The 12,822-nt window shown below is 34.5% G+C and overlaps 1 protein-coding gene across 1 annotated transcript in view; it reads right to left on the bottom strand.

The window, feature by feature from the left end:
- Positions 1-1,716: 1,716 nt before the first annotated feature.
- The window catches only part of LOC150075455 (uncharacterized), a 29,026-nt gene continuing 17,920 nt past the window's right edge, over positions 1,717-12,822 (bottom strand). The window contains exon 3 of the mRNA XM_090388667.1: positions 1,717-3,240. Within this exon, the coding sequence (XP_090244793.1) occupies positions 1,836-3,173 (1,338 nt within the window). The 5' untranslated portion in view covers positions 3,174-3,240 and the 3' untranslated portion in view covers positions 1,717-1,835. The remainder of the gene's footprint in view (positions 3,241-12,822) is intronic.

Here is a 12,822-nt window from a genome sequence, read left to right as displayed (position 1 = left end):
CAATGCCATTAAATTAAATGGCATTGGAGTCTATCTCATATATTTTTAAGTTTGAGTTGTTTGTCATCTGGACTTTTTTTTTTGTCACTTTTGGGGCAAAGTATTTGAATTTGATGTTAAAATTGAACTAAAGTAATATTTAAATTTAGATTTCTAAATTTAAATTTTGCCTAATCAACTGCTTTTCTCAATGGGAATTGTTGTTTCTTGACCTTGGTTTAGTCTAAAAGTATCATCAGTATACTTCAGAAATGAATGTAAACTACTTTTATTTTAAAAAAGGATTGAAAAAAACAGACTGTTATAAGCAGGAGGAGATGTAAGACACTGCCTTCGCACAGCTAAATGCACATACAATGGTTGTATGTGATGTCTTCTCTTGTATGTGCATTTAGCTGCCTTCACACAGCTAAATGCACATACAAGAGAAGACATCACATACAACCATTGGATTTATTCCTCTCCCCAACTAAAATTTGCTTAGTTCATTTCAGAAGTACACTGATGTCTGCAGACTAAACCAAGGATAGAGAACAACTTTCCCATTGAGAAAATAGCAGTTGATTAGGCAAAATTTAAATTCAGAAATTGCAAAATCTAAATGGTTATAGTTATTCTAATTTTAATATCCAATTTAAAAATTCCAATGGTAATTTTTAAATTCCAAATTTAAAAATTACCATTGGTATCAAGGGCATGTCAAATACCTGATTGTAATTTTTTCGGGAAATCTGTCTTTATTGAAAAAAAATTAAAATAATGATAAAATAACGTTAAAAAGTGCATAGCCAACTTTATCACAAAAAGAGATATACTGAATGGTTTACAAAGTATGCCATTCATCTGTTTGTAACTTTGTTGATAGATGGCAACAAAGATGCTTGGCACTGTTTCATTGTTTCAATTTCAAAAAATATACATTTGTTACTACTTATAATTGTAAAATAACAGATGACACTGCAAAGTGCACAATTCCAAAAGTACAGAATGGCACAAAAAGTATACCACATACCTGCTCGCATACATTTTTTTGGCATGTCTACTCCGTGGTTAAGCATATCACATGTTATGTACAGAAGGTCCACTGGTTTGCTAAATAATCAGAATACTTCTTTGTCATCGAAACAGATTAAATACTTGTAAAATAATTACCTTAACTCACTAAAAGGCAAAATGTCAAAGGGTAAGAAAACAATTTGTCTAGGTTAATTAGTATTTAGCAGAACTTTTAAAGAAACAAAGAAAAAATATAAAAAGAATGCTACTGTATTTAATTCTTAAATTAAAATCTTTTATTTCAAACAAAAAGTATTCCAAACTAATTGGTTCTGAATATACATATTATAAAGTTACATAGCATAGTGAAATATTTAAAAGAATTTACAACAGTCAAAAAGGAGCTTCAGTTTGATTATAAAGAACTTAGTGGAAGACAGAAATATCACTTTTTGTACAAAATGGTTTCAAATATATACACTGAGTATCATTTAGGAAAATAGTTTCCTCAAATAAACATATATGGAAGTTATTAATAGGAAATTACATTCAACTGACAGATAATAACATTAACATGGATACAGAATAAACTAGATTTTCTTTATGAGTAAATACTCCCACAGTGAGAAGTCACCAGTGAAAATAGTAAAACAACTTCACGTGTTCTATTTTAATATAATAAACAAAACAAAAAAAAAATTTCCCATACAGAATACAGTCTCTTGTTTAGCAATAGCAACAATTTTAAAATGTAACATTGTAATATATTATGGCTTCAAGGAACATTTATCAGTCTGTAGCACAAACTGTCTACTATTACTATTGAGCAATTTTAAGGCTTAAAGATATGGCAACTGGCCTTTAGCACTTTTATACAAATCTGAGTCAAAGAAAAGACTTTTAAATTTCCACATAAAATCTTCAGTAATAAGATTTTCTTTCGGTAAGCTGTGATCTTGTTTGCTGCATATTCCATAATCATATATGGCACCATATTTTTCGGGTACATTAATGCTGGGCTTTTCAACATCACTTTGAAACCAGTTCTTCCAGTTTAATACATGTATGTCATTCAAAGTAATTTGTTGAAATACAATCATATTTGTTAAGGATGGCTTTGGATTTCTTTTAGTTTGTGCCAACATTTTGAATGGCATTTTGAGAGTTTCGGCAACTATATCATTAGGATATTCTTCACAAAAGCTATATTTTGTAAAAGAAAGAGACAATAAACTTTTGTCTTGTGAAATTAATACATTATTCAAGAATGATGTAAAGTTTTGAAGATTTTTAGATACAAAAAATGTATCTAGTTTTAGGCCCACAACAAATTTACTCTTGTATATGGCTACGCTTCTATGTAAACAATCAACAAAATGAGCATCTTTTGACACCATATTGTCAGTATAGTTATAAGGCACATTCCAGGGAAGAAGAGTAATGTTTATAGGACTCACTATGCTCTGATGGATAAGCAATTTTGTAATAAATGGTGATATTCCCATATCATAAAATATAAAATGGCCAATACCTATATGGTAATAATATAAAATTAATTCAATAATTTTAAAGACATCACTGAACCCAGCTTGTAAAGGTTCAACACATCCAGTTACAAGTACAGTAGGTTCTGGTTCACTGGCTAATGAAACTGGAATTGAATTAAGATTGGATATTGTTGAATGTGAAAAAGAAATTCCAAATGGCTGTTGGATAACAAAGTTCTTTGGCTTACAATGCAAAAATGAGAGAATACAATTTTTATTTTCTTTCAATGAAAGTACAGCTAACTGACCCTCAAGTGGTTTTCGATACTGGGGATACCAAAGGTTACAAACAAGATTTTTAGTATTCCTACCATCCATTAGTGCAACTGCTCGTACAACTCCAATTTCATCTGTTTGATTAATCCAGAATGATGAATATGCATACATATCTTCAGAAACTTTTGTCCAAACAGGTAGCTGAACTATCCTATTAGACACTATTTTCTCTTGCATTGTTTCTTTTAAGTATGTTATTTTTCTTTCACAAAAAGAAGCTGCATCTTTAGAACCAAAAGATGTCATTACTTGAAAAACCATACTTAATCTTGAATACCTTCTTTCATATACCACCATCATAAACAAGGCTAATACAGCAACAATAACTAAACTCAGCTGAATATATTTCTTCATCTTTGGATTTAGATTTTACAAACCAGGTTAGTCTTTGGCATAGCTATCACTGCTCCTTGGCCCAGACCTAAAAGAAAGCAAATTTCAATTTAAAAAAAATCAATAATGGGTTTCAAATAAGGTCAATTTTCTGCAATTTTTATTATATAAAAAATTATGAATTTCAAAAAAATTTATATATAATAACCGAACATTCAAATAGCCTTCAGGATTTACAATAACATAATTTCGAGTTGGATAAAACTTAACCTTTTTAACGTAAAAACAGACATCCCTAGGCACCATTAACTCAAATACTAAGAGTACCTTCTAAGATCAGGTGTGCAATACGTGATATTTCTATAACCACCCAACAACACTGTCGAAATAAAAAGTGGCATTTTAATATAAACTGGTTTGTTAAAAGAAAAAATGCCGTTAAGCTAAAAGCAAAAATACTTTTAACAATAACAAAATATAAGTACTATATATTACAAATAGAGATAAAAATCAAGAAATAAATACTAAAAACCAAGGAATACACAACAGCCTTTGACATGTACATGCTGTCTATATCAACCATGAACTCCTCAGTCAGCAGGCAGTCTTTTAAATACAAACCACAATTGGTAGCAGTTTGTTGTTTGTTATTTGGTTTTTAGGAGCATTAGCAACTAAGGCCATATTGCTCCGGGATATGTGGTGGTCATTCCCTGACCTTTCCGCATCCTCCGTATTTGGTGGTGACGGGCTCGAACCCCGGTCTAATCAAGAAGCGAGTGCTACACACTGCTGCTCCTTCCCACCTGGCTACGGAGGTGCCTATTGGTAGCAGTAATCGAAGGTTAACATACCAACTTTGTTGATACTACACTCAGGACAGTGGAAAATGAAAAAGACCTATGGATAATTGTGCAGTCAGATATAAACTTCTCTGATCAGTGTAGGCAGGATGCCAAGATAGCTCAGGGGGTTTTTGTCAAAAATATACAGGAATTTTGCTAGCAGGGATAAGGAAGTGATTATCCCATTGTACAAGTCAATGGTTATTCTGCATCTTGAGTACTGCATATGAGAGAGACTGAGTGCAGCTCAGAACCCTGAGCTGGATATCATCATTCTTCTCTTTCTTGGTGATTCTCCTCTCTCTCTCAGTAATTAAGGAATTTTTTTTTTTTGCCTCAGGCTTCCTTGCACCATACTGCTTTGAATGAATTGAATAATATAATTGCTAATGGCATCCTACTCCTTGCTTAGAAAACACACGAGGGGACATAAATTTAAACTGAGGAAGGATGGTTGCAGAACAGATATGTGGAAATTTGCGTTCAGACAGCAGGTAGTTGATTGTTGGAACAAATTTCCATCTGGTGTTGCAGAAGTGGGCATTTTGAATAAATTATAGGAAAAACCAGGCAGACTATTACAGGCATTGGATAGGTAATACAGGAAGAGTTTTTTTTTTTTTTTTGGCAGATTCTGTATAAGCTTACTTCCTTGCATCATTTGCACCAGCAACATACTATCAGATATAGTGGTTGTTTGGGAGAAGGCAGTTGATAACAATCATGAGGTGATCCTTAACAGTTTTCAATATGCCAAATTTGAGATGAAGCACCTAGGCTGACATCCCATAGAACAATGAGATTGATTTCATTCTTCGCCATTCAACAATACCAATGAGATAATATTCTTAGTACTTTTTGTCCAAAAAAGGAACTATTTACTATATATCAGGTGATCTTTGATGAATGAATGTAGAGCATAATCCTTTTATTTCTGAAAGTTGTTTCTCTTTTGAGACAAGCAGGCATAGGAAACGCTTGTAGGATAATGTTTATACATAGTGGGCTTTCCGCTGGGATTTGAAAGCAATGGTCAGCCTACTGTTCACCAAAATTTCTTGGAATGTTGATTTAAGACACAAAGCCTTGATAGATCCACCCCCCCCCCACAAAAGCAATAAGCAGCATGATCCACATTCGCTCCTATATGACAAGAGAAAAAGCTGGACCTAGAAATTATTAGATCAATATTCAAGTATTTTGGATTACAACCATGAATGGACTTTTTTTTTGTTGTAATCATCAGTAATATATTACATTAGCAATGGAAGTAAAATATATACTTTAATAGGTTTTTGACTGGAAATGAATATAGCCATATTAATAACAAAATCTTAATATAAAATATTAAAGATTTATCATTGTTCTTCTCTTTCAATCATCATGAATGCAAATTCCTTTTGATATTACTAAAATTTAAAGATTTAAACTGTCATCAATGTAAAAATAATTACAAAAATAACACTTAAAATTTAAACTGTGTTAACAAACCAGTTTTATATATTAAACTTTTAAAGATTCAAATATGAAAAAATTTTAATATTTTCATATTTAGAAATATAGAAAAATTTAAATGTAAACTGTTAAATGAAAAGTTTTTGTTCCTTGTGTAAATAGTATTTCAAATTAGAAATCTTTATTGCAATAATAATAATAATAATAGTAATACAATGGATACATTGCAATAAGCCCTTCACAGCCACAAGGCCAGGGGTTAACAGTAATATTACAATATATAAGAAAAAGAAATTAATAAATTAAACATAAAAATGCATATGTGAACGAATAAAAGTAAATACAGCTCAACACTCAAAGTATAATACAATTATAAACATCACAATGTACAAAGAATATACAGGTGGAAAACTGCAAGGTTGGTTGGTAAGTCATCTTCATATCATATTGCTGGATTGCGGCATTAAGGCGAGCTTCAAGGAGAAGGATCAGGGACAGGGAAGTACAATTTAAGAATGCGGCGTCTGTACTCCTTATCACAAGAAAACTTATTAAGATCAGCATCCAAAGACTGAGAACATGAAAGTAGCTGATATGGCAGAAACCTATCAGATAGGTGGAGACGGCTGAGATGTGGGCACAGAGTTGGAATTACTCTGAGGGAAGGCTGAGGAACTCTCCAAGAGTACAGGTCCCAGAATGATGGTGCCAAGATCTTGCCAGTGATCATTTTTACAGTTGTGGTAAGGCATTTCACCGTAATCAGCATGGGAAGCCTATGAATTTTTATCAAACTGGCCATTTCAGTTGTCCTTAACTGTGGAGGAAGTTTATGTTTGTTTATGGCCCATTTTAAGAGCCAAAACTCAGTAGAAAAGAGTGGTCGAATTGTGCTAGGGGCAGCAGATACTTCTGCAGCATATAGAAGCGGAGAGTATACTGTGCTTTTTATATATCTTCTGGTGGTCGTTACTTCATTAATATAATGCAAATGCTGTTTGGCCATCCATCTGAGTCAAGCTGCCTGGGTGAGCAGCTTTTCCATGTAGTTACCAAAGCAGAGCTTAGGATCAAAAACAACCCCCAAATCAGTATGTTTCTTGACGATGGGAATAGGGGAATTGCATAGTGTTAGCTGAATATAGGAAGGCGTTTTCTTTAATGAGAATATCATAAATTCAGACTTTTCTGGATTTATTTTTAGTCCAAACAGGTTGAGGTAGTTTGCAAATTCCAGGAGTATATTGTTAATTGATGCTATTATCATGAGAAGATCATCATGTGGAGAAATCAGTGTGAGGAGTTTCATATCATCAGCATAACACAGAGTATCATGCCTGGACACAACAAGCGGCGAGATAAGCGCTGTAAACAAGAGCCCAGATAGGACACCACCTTGTGGCATGCCTGAAGAGACACATTGCTCATATGTTTGGCCATGGACAGTAAGCCGGATTATTCTATTTTGAAGGAGTGAAGTGAGGAACTGTAGAGTGTCTCCCTTGATTTGATAATGGTCTGAAAGTAGCTTCAGCATTGCAGGAACGTTTATTGAGTCAAAAGCTGCTTCGAGGTCTACATAAGTGACTGCAGGCTCTGCATGAGATTCAAACGCAGAGAGGATAGAGCTGGTGGTGGCTAAGAGATTAGTCACAGTGGATCTATGAGGAAGAGAGTAGTGGATTTGATGAGGCTGATGTGGAAAAAGTTGTTTAGTTAGGATGGGAAGAAGTACCTTCTCTAGGAGTTTTAGAAGACTTGAGGTGTTGGAGATTGGCTGGTAATGCTTAAGAAGAGTAGGAGATTGAATTTTTGGTATAGGCTTCACAAGGTAGATGTTCCACTGCTGGGGAAAGAAATGGCTTGACAAAATAGCATTAAAAATAGTTAGAAGGGGAACCAAAATGTTTGTTATTGTTATTTGGTTTTTAGGAGCATTAGCAACTAAGGCCATATTGCTCCAGGATATGCGGTGGTCATTTCCTGACCTTTCCGCATCCTCCGTATTTGGTGGTGACGGGCTCAAACCCCGGTCTAATCAAGAAGTGTGTGCTAAGCACTGCTGCTCCTTCCCACCTGGCTACGGAGGCGCCGGAACCAAAATGTATGGGCTAAGACATTTAATAATGAATTGGGGTATTTCATCTGCACCTGCCTTAGCAGAAGCCAGTGTAGAATTTATGGCAGCAATAAGCTGTTCCCTGGAAATTGATACTGCAGATAGCGTGTCAGGTGGGATTTCAGTTGTTGGTGCCTCAAGATCAGCACATTGTTCCGAGTTCGAGGCAAATCTAGATATAAAGTCTAGCCACTGGTCAGGTTCAAGTTTTAGGGGGAAATCAGAAGGCTGTTCAAAGTAGGGAGTTTTTCCTCTACGAAGGATGGTGTCCATATAATTCTTAATTGCTTGAGATTTCAGCTTGTTGAATGTTGCACGGGCTCTAGAGTAGGCTATCCTGTCTTGAACACTTTGCGACTGCTTCCATATTTTGTGCAGTTGCTGTTTTAATCTGAAGCTCATATTAAGATGGTGAGTCCACCATGCTCTGGACCAAGACATAACAGAAATTCTCTTTGATGCTGCAAATATCGCAATCGTCTTAAACCAATTAGTAAGCAGATTTACTGCAATTTCAAGATCACGTTTTTCTAGGACTGACCACGGGATGGCGGAGGCAGCCTCAACACATTTAGCAATGCTCAAAAATCTGGGACTAACTATTACTCTGGTGTTAGTTGAATTCACAACATTGAAGTTTGGAGCAGGTATCTGTAAAAGAACAATAATTGGCTTGTGGTCCAAATTAAAATAAGTCTCTGGCATGTAATCAGATGTGCGAGGAAAGGAGGCAAGGATGAGATCTAGTTGACTGTTACCTCTGGTCGGGAGGTAGTTGATCTTTTGTAACCCTGTACAAGATAGGTTTGACAGGAGCATTTTCTGAAGGTTAGCTAGTTGGGGAGGAAGATTAAAGTCTCCACAGACAAAGTGCAAGGCTGAAGGAAGAAAATATATTTATAGTTTCTTTCCCATTACTAGGAAATTTCCCAATAATGGAACTTTCCCATTATTATATACCTTTTATAATATGGTATGGTAATATTAAATTAAAGAAACTTTCCTTTATCCATCTGCAGTCTTGCCAAATGTTACTACACATCTGGGAATGTGGGGTTGAAGAAACCCAAATTTTAAAATAAATACTGTTATGTGGTAACAATAATACATGTTTATTAATTCCTTTTTAAAGAAATTAGTAAAAAGGGATAAATTTCAACTGTACACTGTGATTTCACAGATAGCATACAGCAAGTTTAAAGGCTTAATATGCTTATCTGTATAATAATTTGCTTACATCCCTCTGTCCAGAATGCTCTTTGAACTTGAATAACTTAAAGAGTAATAGGTTTTATTTATCATTAAAATTGAAAAGGAATAAAGAAAAAAAAAAACAATTCACAGTAAATTTTCTGACCATTTTTCAAATTTTCCGTTATTTTTTTTTTTAACATTTCTGTTATGAAACTTCAAATTCTACTGTTATGATTCTAGTGCACCACAGGTACATTAGAATAATTGTAATTTTGTCTATGCAATAACTAATTTTTTTAAAGGAGACATAGTCATACATGTAAAAAATTATCAAATTACATTTTTTGTCATTTTCTAAATATATTTTATTACCTGAGACCATCTCACTGACTCGTTATCTAGCAACGAAGGGAGCCAGGGTCGAGGTTTTTGCAATTACTTCAATATTAATCTTTACTTCGCTGAAAATTTTGGCAAAATATTTGCAATGGTACTCTAGTACATATTAATCTATATAAAGGATTAAAAAGCATAAAGGACATCACTTTCCAGATATTAACTGGAACTTGTTCATTAGTCATTCAGTAGCAGAACATTTATAGATTTTTCGATGACTGTTTTCTAAACTAGCATGTTAGAGAGACAATAAGAAAAACCAATAGTCTTGATCTGATTATCAGCAGTAACTCTTAGCATTAGCAGAGGCTTATGATGCAAGAAAGCAAGCTTATATAGCATTAGCCAAAATGTTTGTCTAGTTTTGCCTTGAACTTATTTAAGTTGTTGACCTCTACTACAACAGATGGAAGTTTGTTCCAACTATCAACCACCTGCTGGTAAAAGGCAAATTTTAGCACATATATTCCACAATTGCCTTTCCGCTATTTGAATTTATGTCCCCTCAGGTGAGTAATCTGCGCAAGAAGAAGAATCCCATCAGCACTGAGCTTGCTCAAACCATTCAAAGCCTTATACACCTCAATTAGATCATCTGGTAGGTTCCTAGTCTCCAGATGCTGGAATTTGCCGATGTAAGCTTTTCTTGGTAACAGCAACCCTTTTTTCCACTCACCAATCTCGTTGCCATTCTTTTACTTGTTCCAGCAGCTTTACATCCTTCCTAAAATGAGGTCTTCAGACCTATATGCAGTACTCAATGTGTGGCCTGACCATTGCCTTATACAAGGCCACAATCACCTCCTTATCCTAGCAAAATTCCTGTATATCATTGAAAAGACACCATGAGCTATTCTTGCAGCATGTCTGCACTGCTCAGAAAACTTCATATCTGACTGCACAATTACCCCCTGGTCCTTTTCATTCTCCACTACCCTGAGTGTAGTACCACCCAGTTGGTACATTGCTCTGGGGTTACTGCTACCCATATGCAGTACTTTACATTTGTTAATGTTAAACTTCAGTTGCCACCTCTCTGCCCATCTGCTCAACTTTTCTAGATCCTGTTGCAGTAGTGTACTATCATTACTGTCATTAACAACCCTGAAACCTTCATATCGTCTGCAAACTTAGACATTAACCCTAATATACTTTCATCAATATCATTGATAAATACAGAAAACTACAACGGGCCCAACACCAAATCCTGGGGTGCTCCACTAATTATATTTGTCCACGATGAGCAATGCCCATTGATTACTATTTTGTTTTCTCCCACTCAACCATCCCTTTATCCATTGTAGCAACTTGTGCTTAATGCCATACTGCTCCAATTTGTAGAGTAGTCTTCTATGTGCAACAGTATTAAAAGCTTTCCTAAAATCCAAGTACAGGTAGTTCTCGACTTTACGAGTTAATTCGTTCCTAGTGTGCGCTCGTAAAGCAAAAACTCGTAAAGCGGGAATTAAATCCCATAGACATAAGGTTAAAAATAGGGGTTACATTCTCAACAATGACAATGATTGATTTATCTAAAGAAATGAAAACATAGCCTGTAAAATCAAGCAAATTATAATAATAAAGAAATTATTTATGACTTACAAATTTTAAAGAATGTTTATTCTTTATCATCGAATAAATGCACACTCTTTGATCACTATTATTGGCTGGGCACTAATTGGTTTGTTGCACAAGGAGTCAGAAATGCTTCAAGAGGGTTTGTTTCGAAGATAATCTTTTCTTTTCTTTATAAATTTCAATAGCATGCATAAGCATTTTTTAACGGAACGCACAAATTGCAACTAACACAATTTGTGCGTAGTAACAAGTTTACGAAGCTTAAAAAAAAAAAAGGAATGCAGAAAAGATTCTGAAAATTTATGTTTTTTTATACAATTGAAGATTTCAGTACAGGGGAAACACATTTTGTCATAATAACACAAAAAACCACACAATTCCAGCTATCGGTATTTTTGCAAATACAATGACATCAAGTTTATAATTGCTTGCAGTAACAGAAAAGCCCAATAAACCGGAAAGTGCAAATTGCTTTTATGGTCGTGACCTCCAGAAATGTGGTTTACAAAAATGTCACAAAGACATTCAAAAATTGGTTCTTATAACATATGATAATGATGAAATTGTGTTGCACATTTTATTGATTTGAATTGGTAACTAATACAATTTGCACTATAAAAACGACCTTTTACACAGTTATAGCGAAAATTTCAACTTCCGACGTCATGAAACGAATTAATAAAAAAACAATGTGTTATTGGGTTCACATTACAATATTTTCACGATATGATGGCGTCTCTGGAACAGATTAATATCGTATAGCTGGGTAAACTGTATTGTATAGCTACGTGCATGGTTTGAAATGCAGTATTTATGAATGTTTAACATTCATTCATTTTTTGCAATTAATGTTCATATTTTCAATTTTGTTGATACTTCATACTTTGAAAAAAAAAAAAAAAAAAAAAAAACTCGTAAACCCCGGAACCCGTAAAGCGAGAACTGCCTGTATATGATATCAAAATTATTTTTTGCATCCAGTTCCTTTGTGAACACATCATAGTATCCAATCAAATTTATCAGACAAGACTTCCCCTTAACAAAACCATGATGTGTCTGAACTATAACTACAGCCTTGTCTAGATGATCCTGCATTGCTTCCTTAACCAGTGCCTCCATTAATTTCCCTGGAACAGTAGTTAAACTAGCAAGTATGTAATTACTCATATCAACCTTTGATCTCCTTTGTGAATTGGGGACAGATTTGCATATCTCCAATCCATGAGGACCTCACCTGAGCCCAAGGAAGCTTTCATAATTATGGCTAAGGGTTTGTTTACTTCCTTTGCTGCCTCCTTTAATATAACTGGATAGATCCATCCATCCCAGGAGCCTTTCTTATGTTCAATTTCAACAATTTCTCCTCCACTTTGCTCTCAGTTATTTGATCTGAGTTGATTTTTTGTGGTGCAAAAACAGCAAGGTTATAATATGCCATGAAAATGTTAAAAATTCAAAAAAGATGAGATTGGTAACGTCTCTCAGTTATTTCAAAATCATTTAACTCCCTATTGGAGTTTGATGAACATCTGGTCCTCCTCCTTGAATAACTCCTCATGTGAATTAGATGCAAAATACTCATTTAGTTTGGCAGCTATCTGAGAATCTACAGTCAAACCATTGATATCAAGGGAGCAATCTGATTCATCCCCTTCCTTTTAGAGTTTATATAAGTAAAGAAGTCTTTGCTGTTTTTCTTTGCATCCTTTGTCAAAGATTTCTCATAATCTGCCTTTGCTTGCCTAACCTACTTTGTGACTTGATTACAGACTAGCTTATATCTACCATAGGCTTCTGTGTCGCCTGATAATTTATATGCATCCCATACATTTTTCTTCTTTGCCACGAGTCTCATTAGTTCATCTGCCATCCATTTAGGCCTAAACTTTGAACAGTATTTCTTAGTTGATATGAAAAGTCTAGTAGCTTCTAAAATTACTTCCTTGAATGCTTCCCATTTAGAAATTGCTGTTGGTAACATTATGAGTTGGTCCCACAGTATAGAATTTAAAAACTGTGATAGACCACCATAGTCACCTTTACAAAAGCAAAAACCCGCCCCTTTACCCATGATGGTAGTTAC

The sequence above is a fragment of the Mastigoproctus giganteus genome, chromosome 14, assembly GCF_048544385.1.
Source record: "Mastigoproctus giganteus isolate SK-2022 chromosome 14, ASM4854438v1, whole genome shotgun sequence".
In the NCBI taxonomy this organism is placed as follows: domain Eukaryota; kingdom Metazoa; phylum Arthropoda; class Arachnida; order Uropygi; family Thelyphonidae; genus Mastigoproctus; species Mastigoproctus giganteus.
This window is presented reverse-complemented; position numbering and strand designations above follow the sequence as displayed.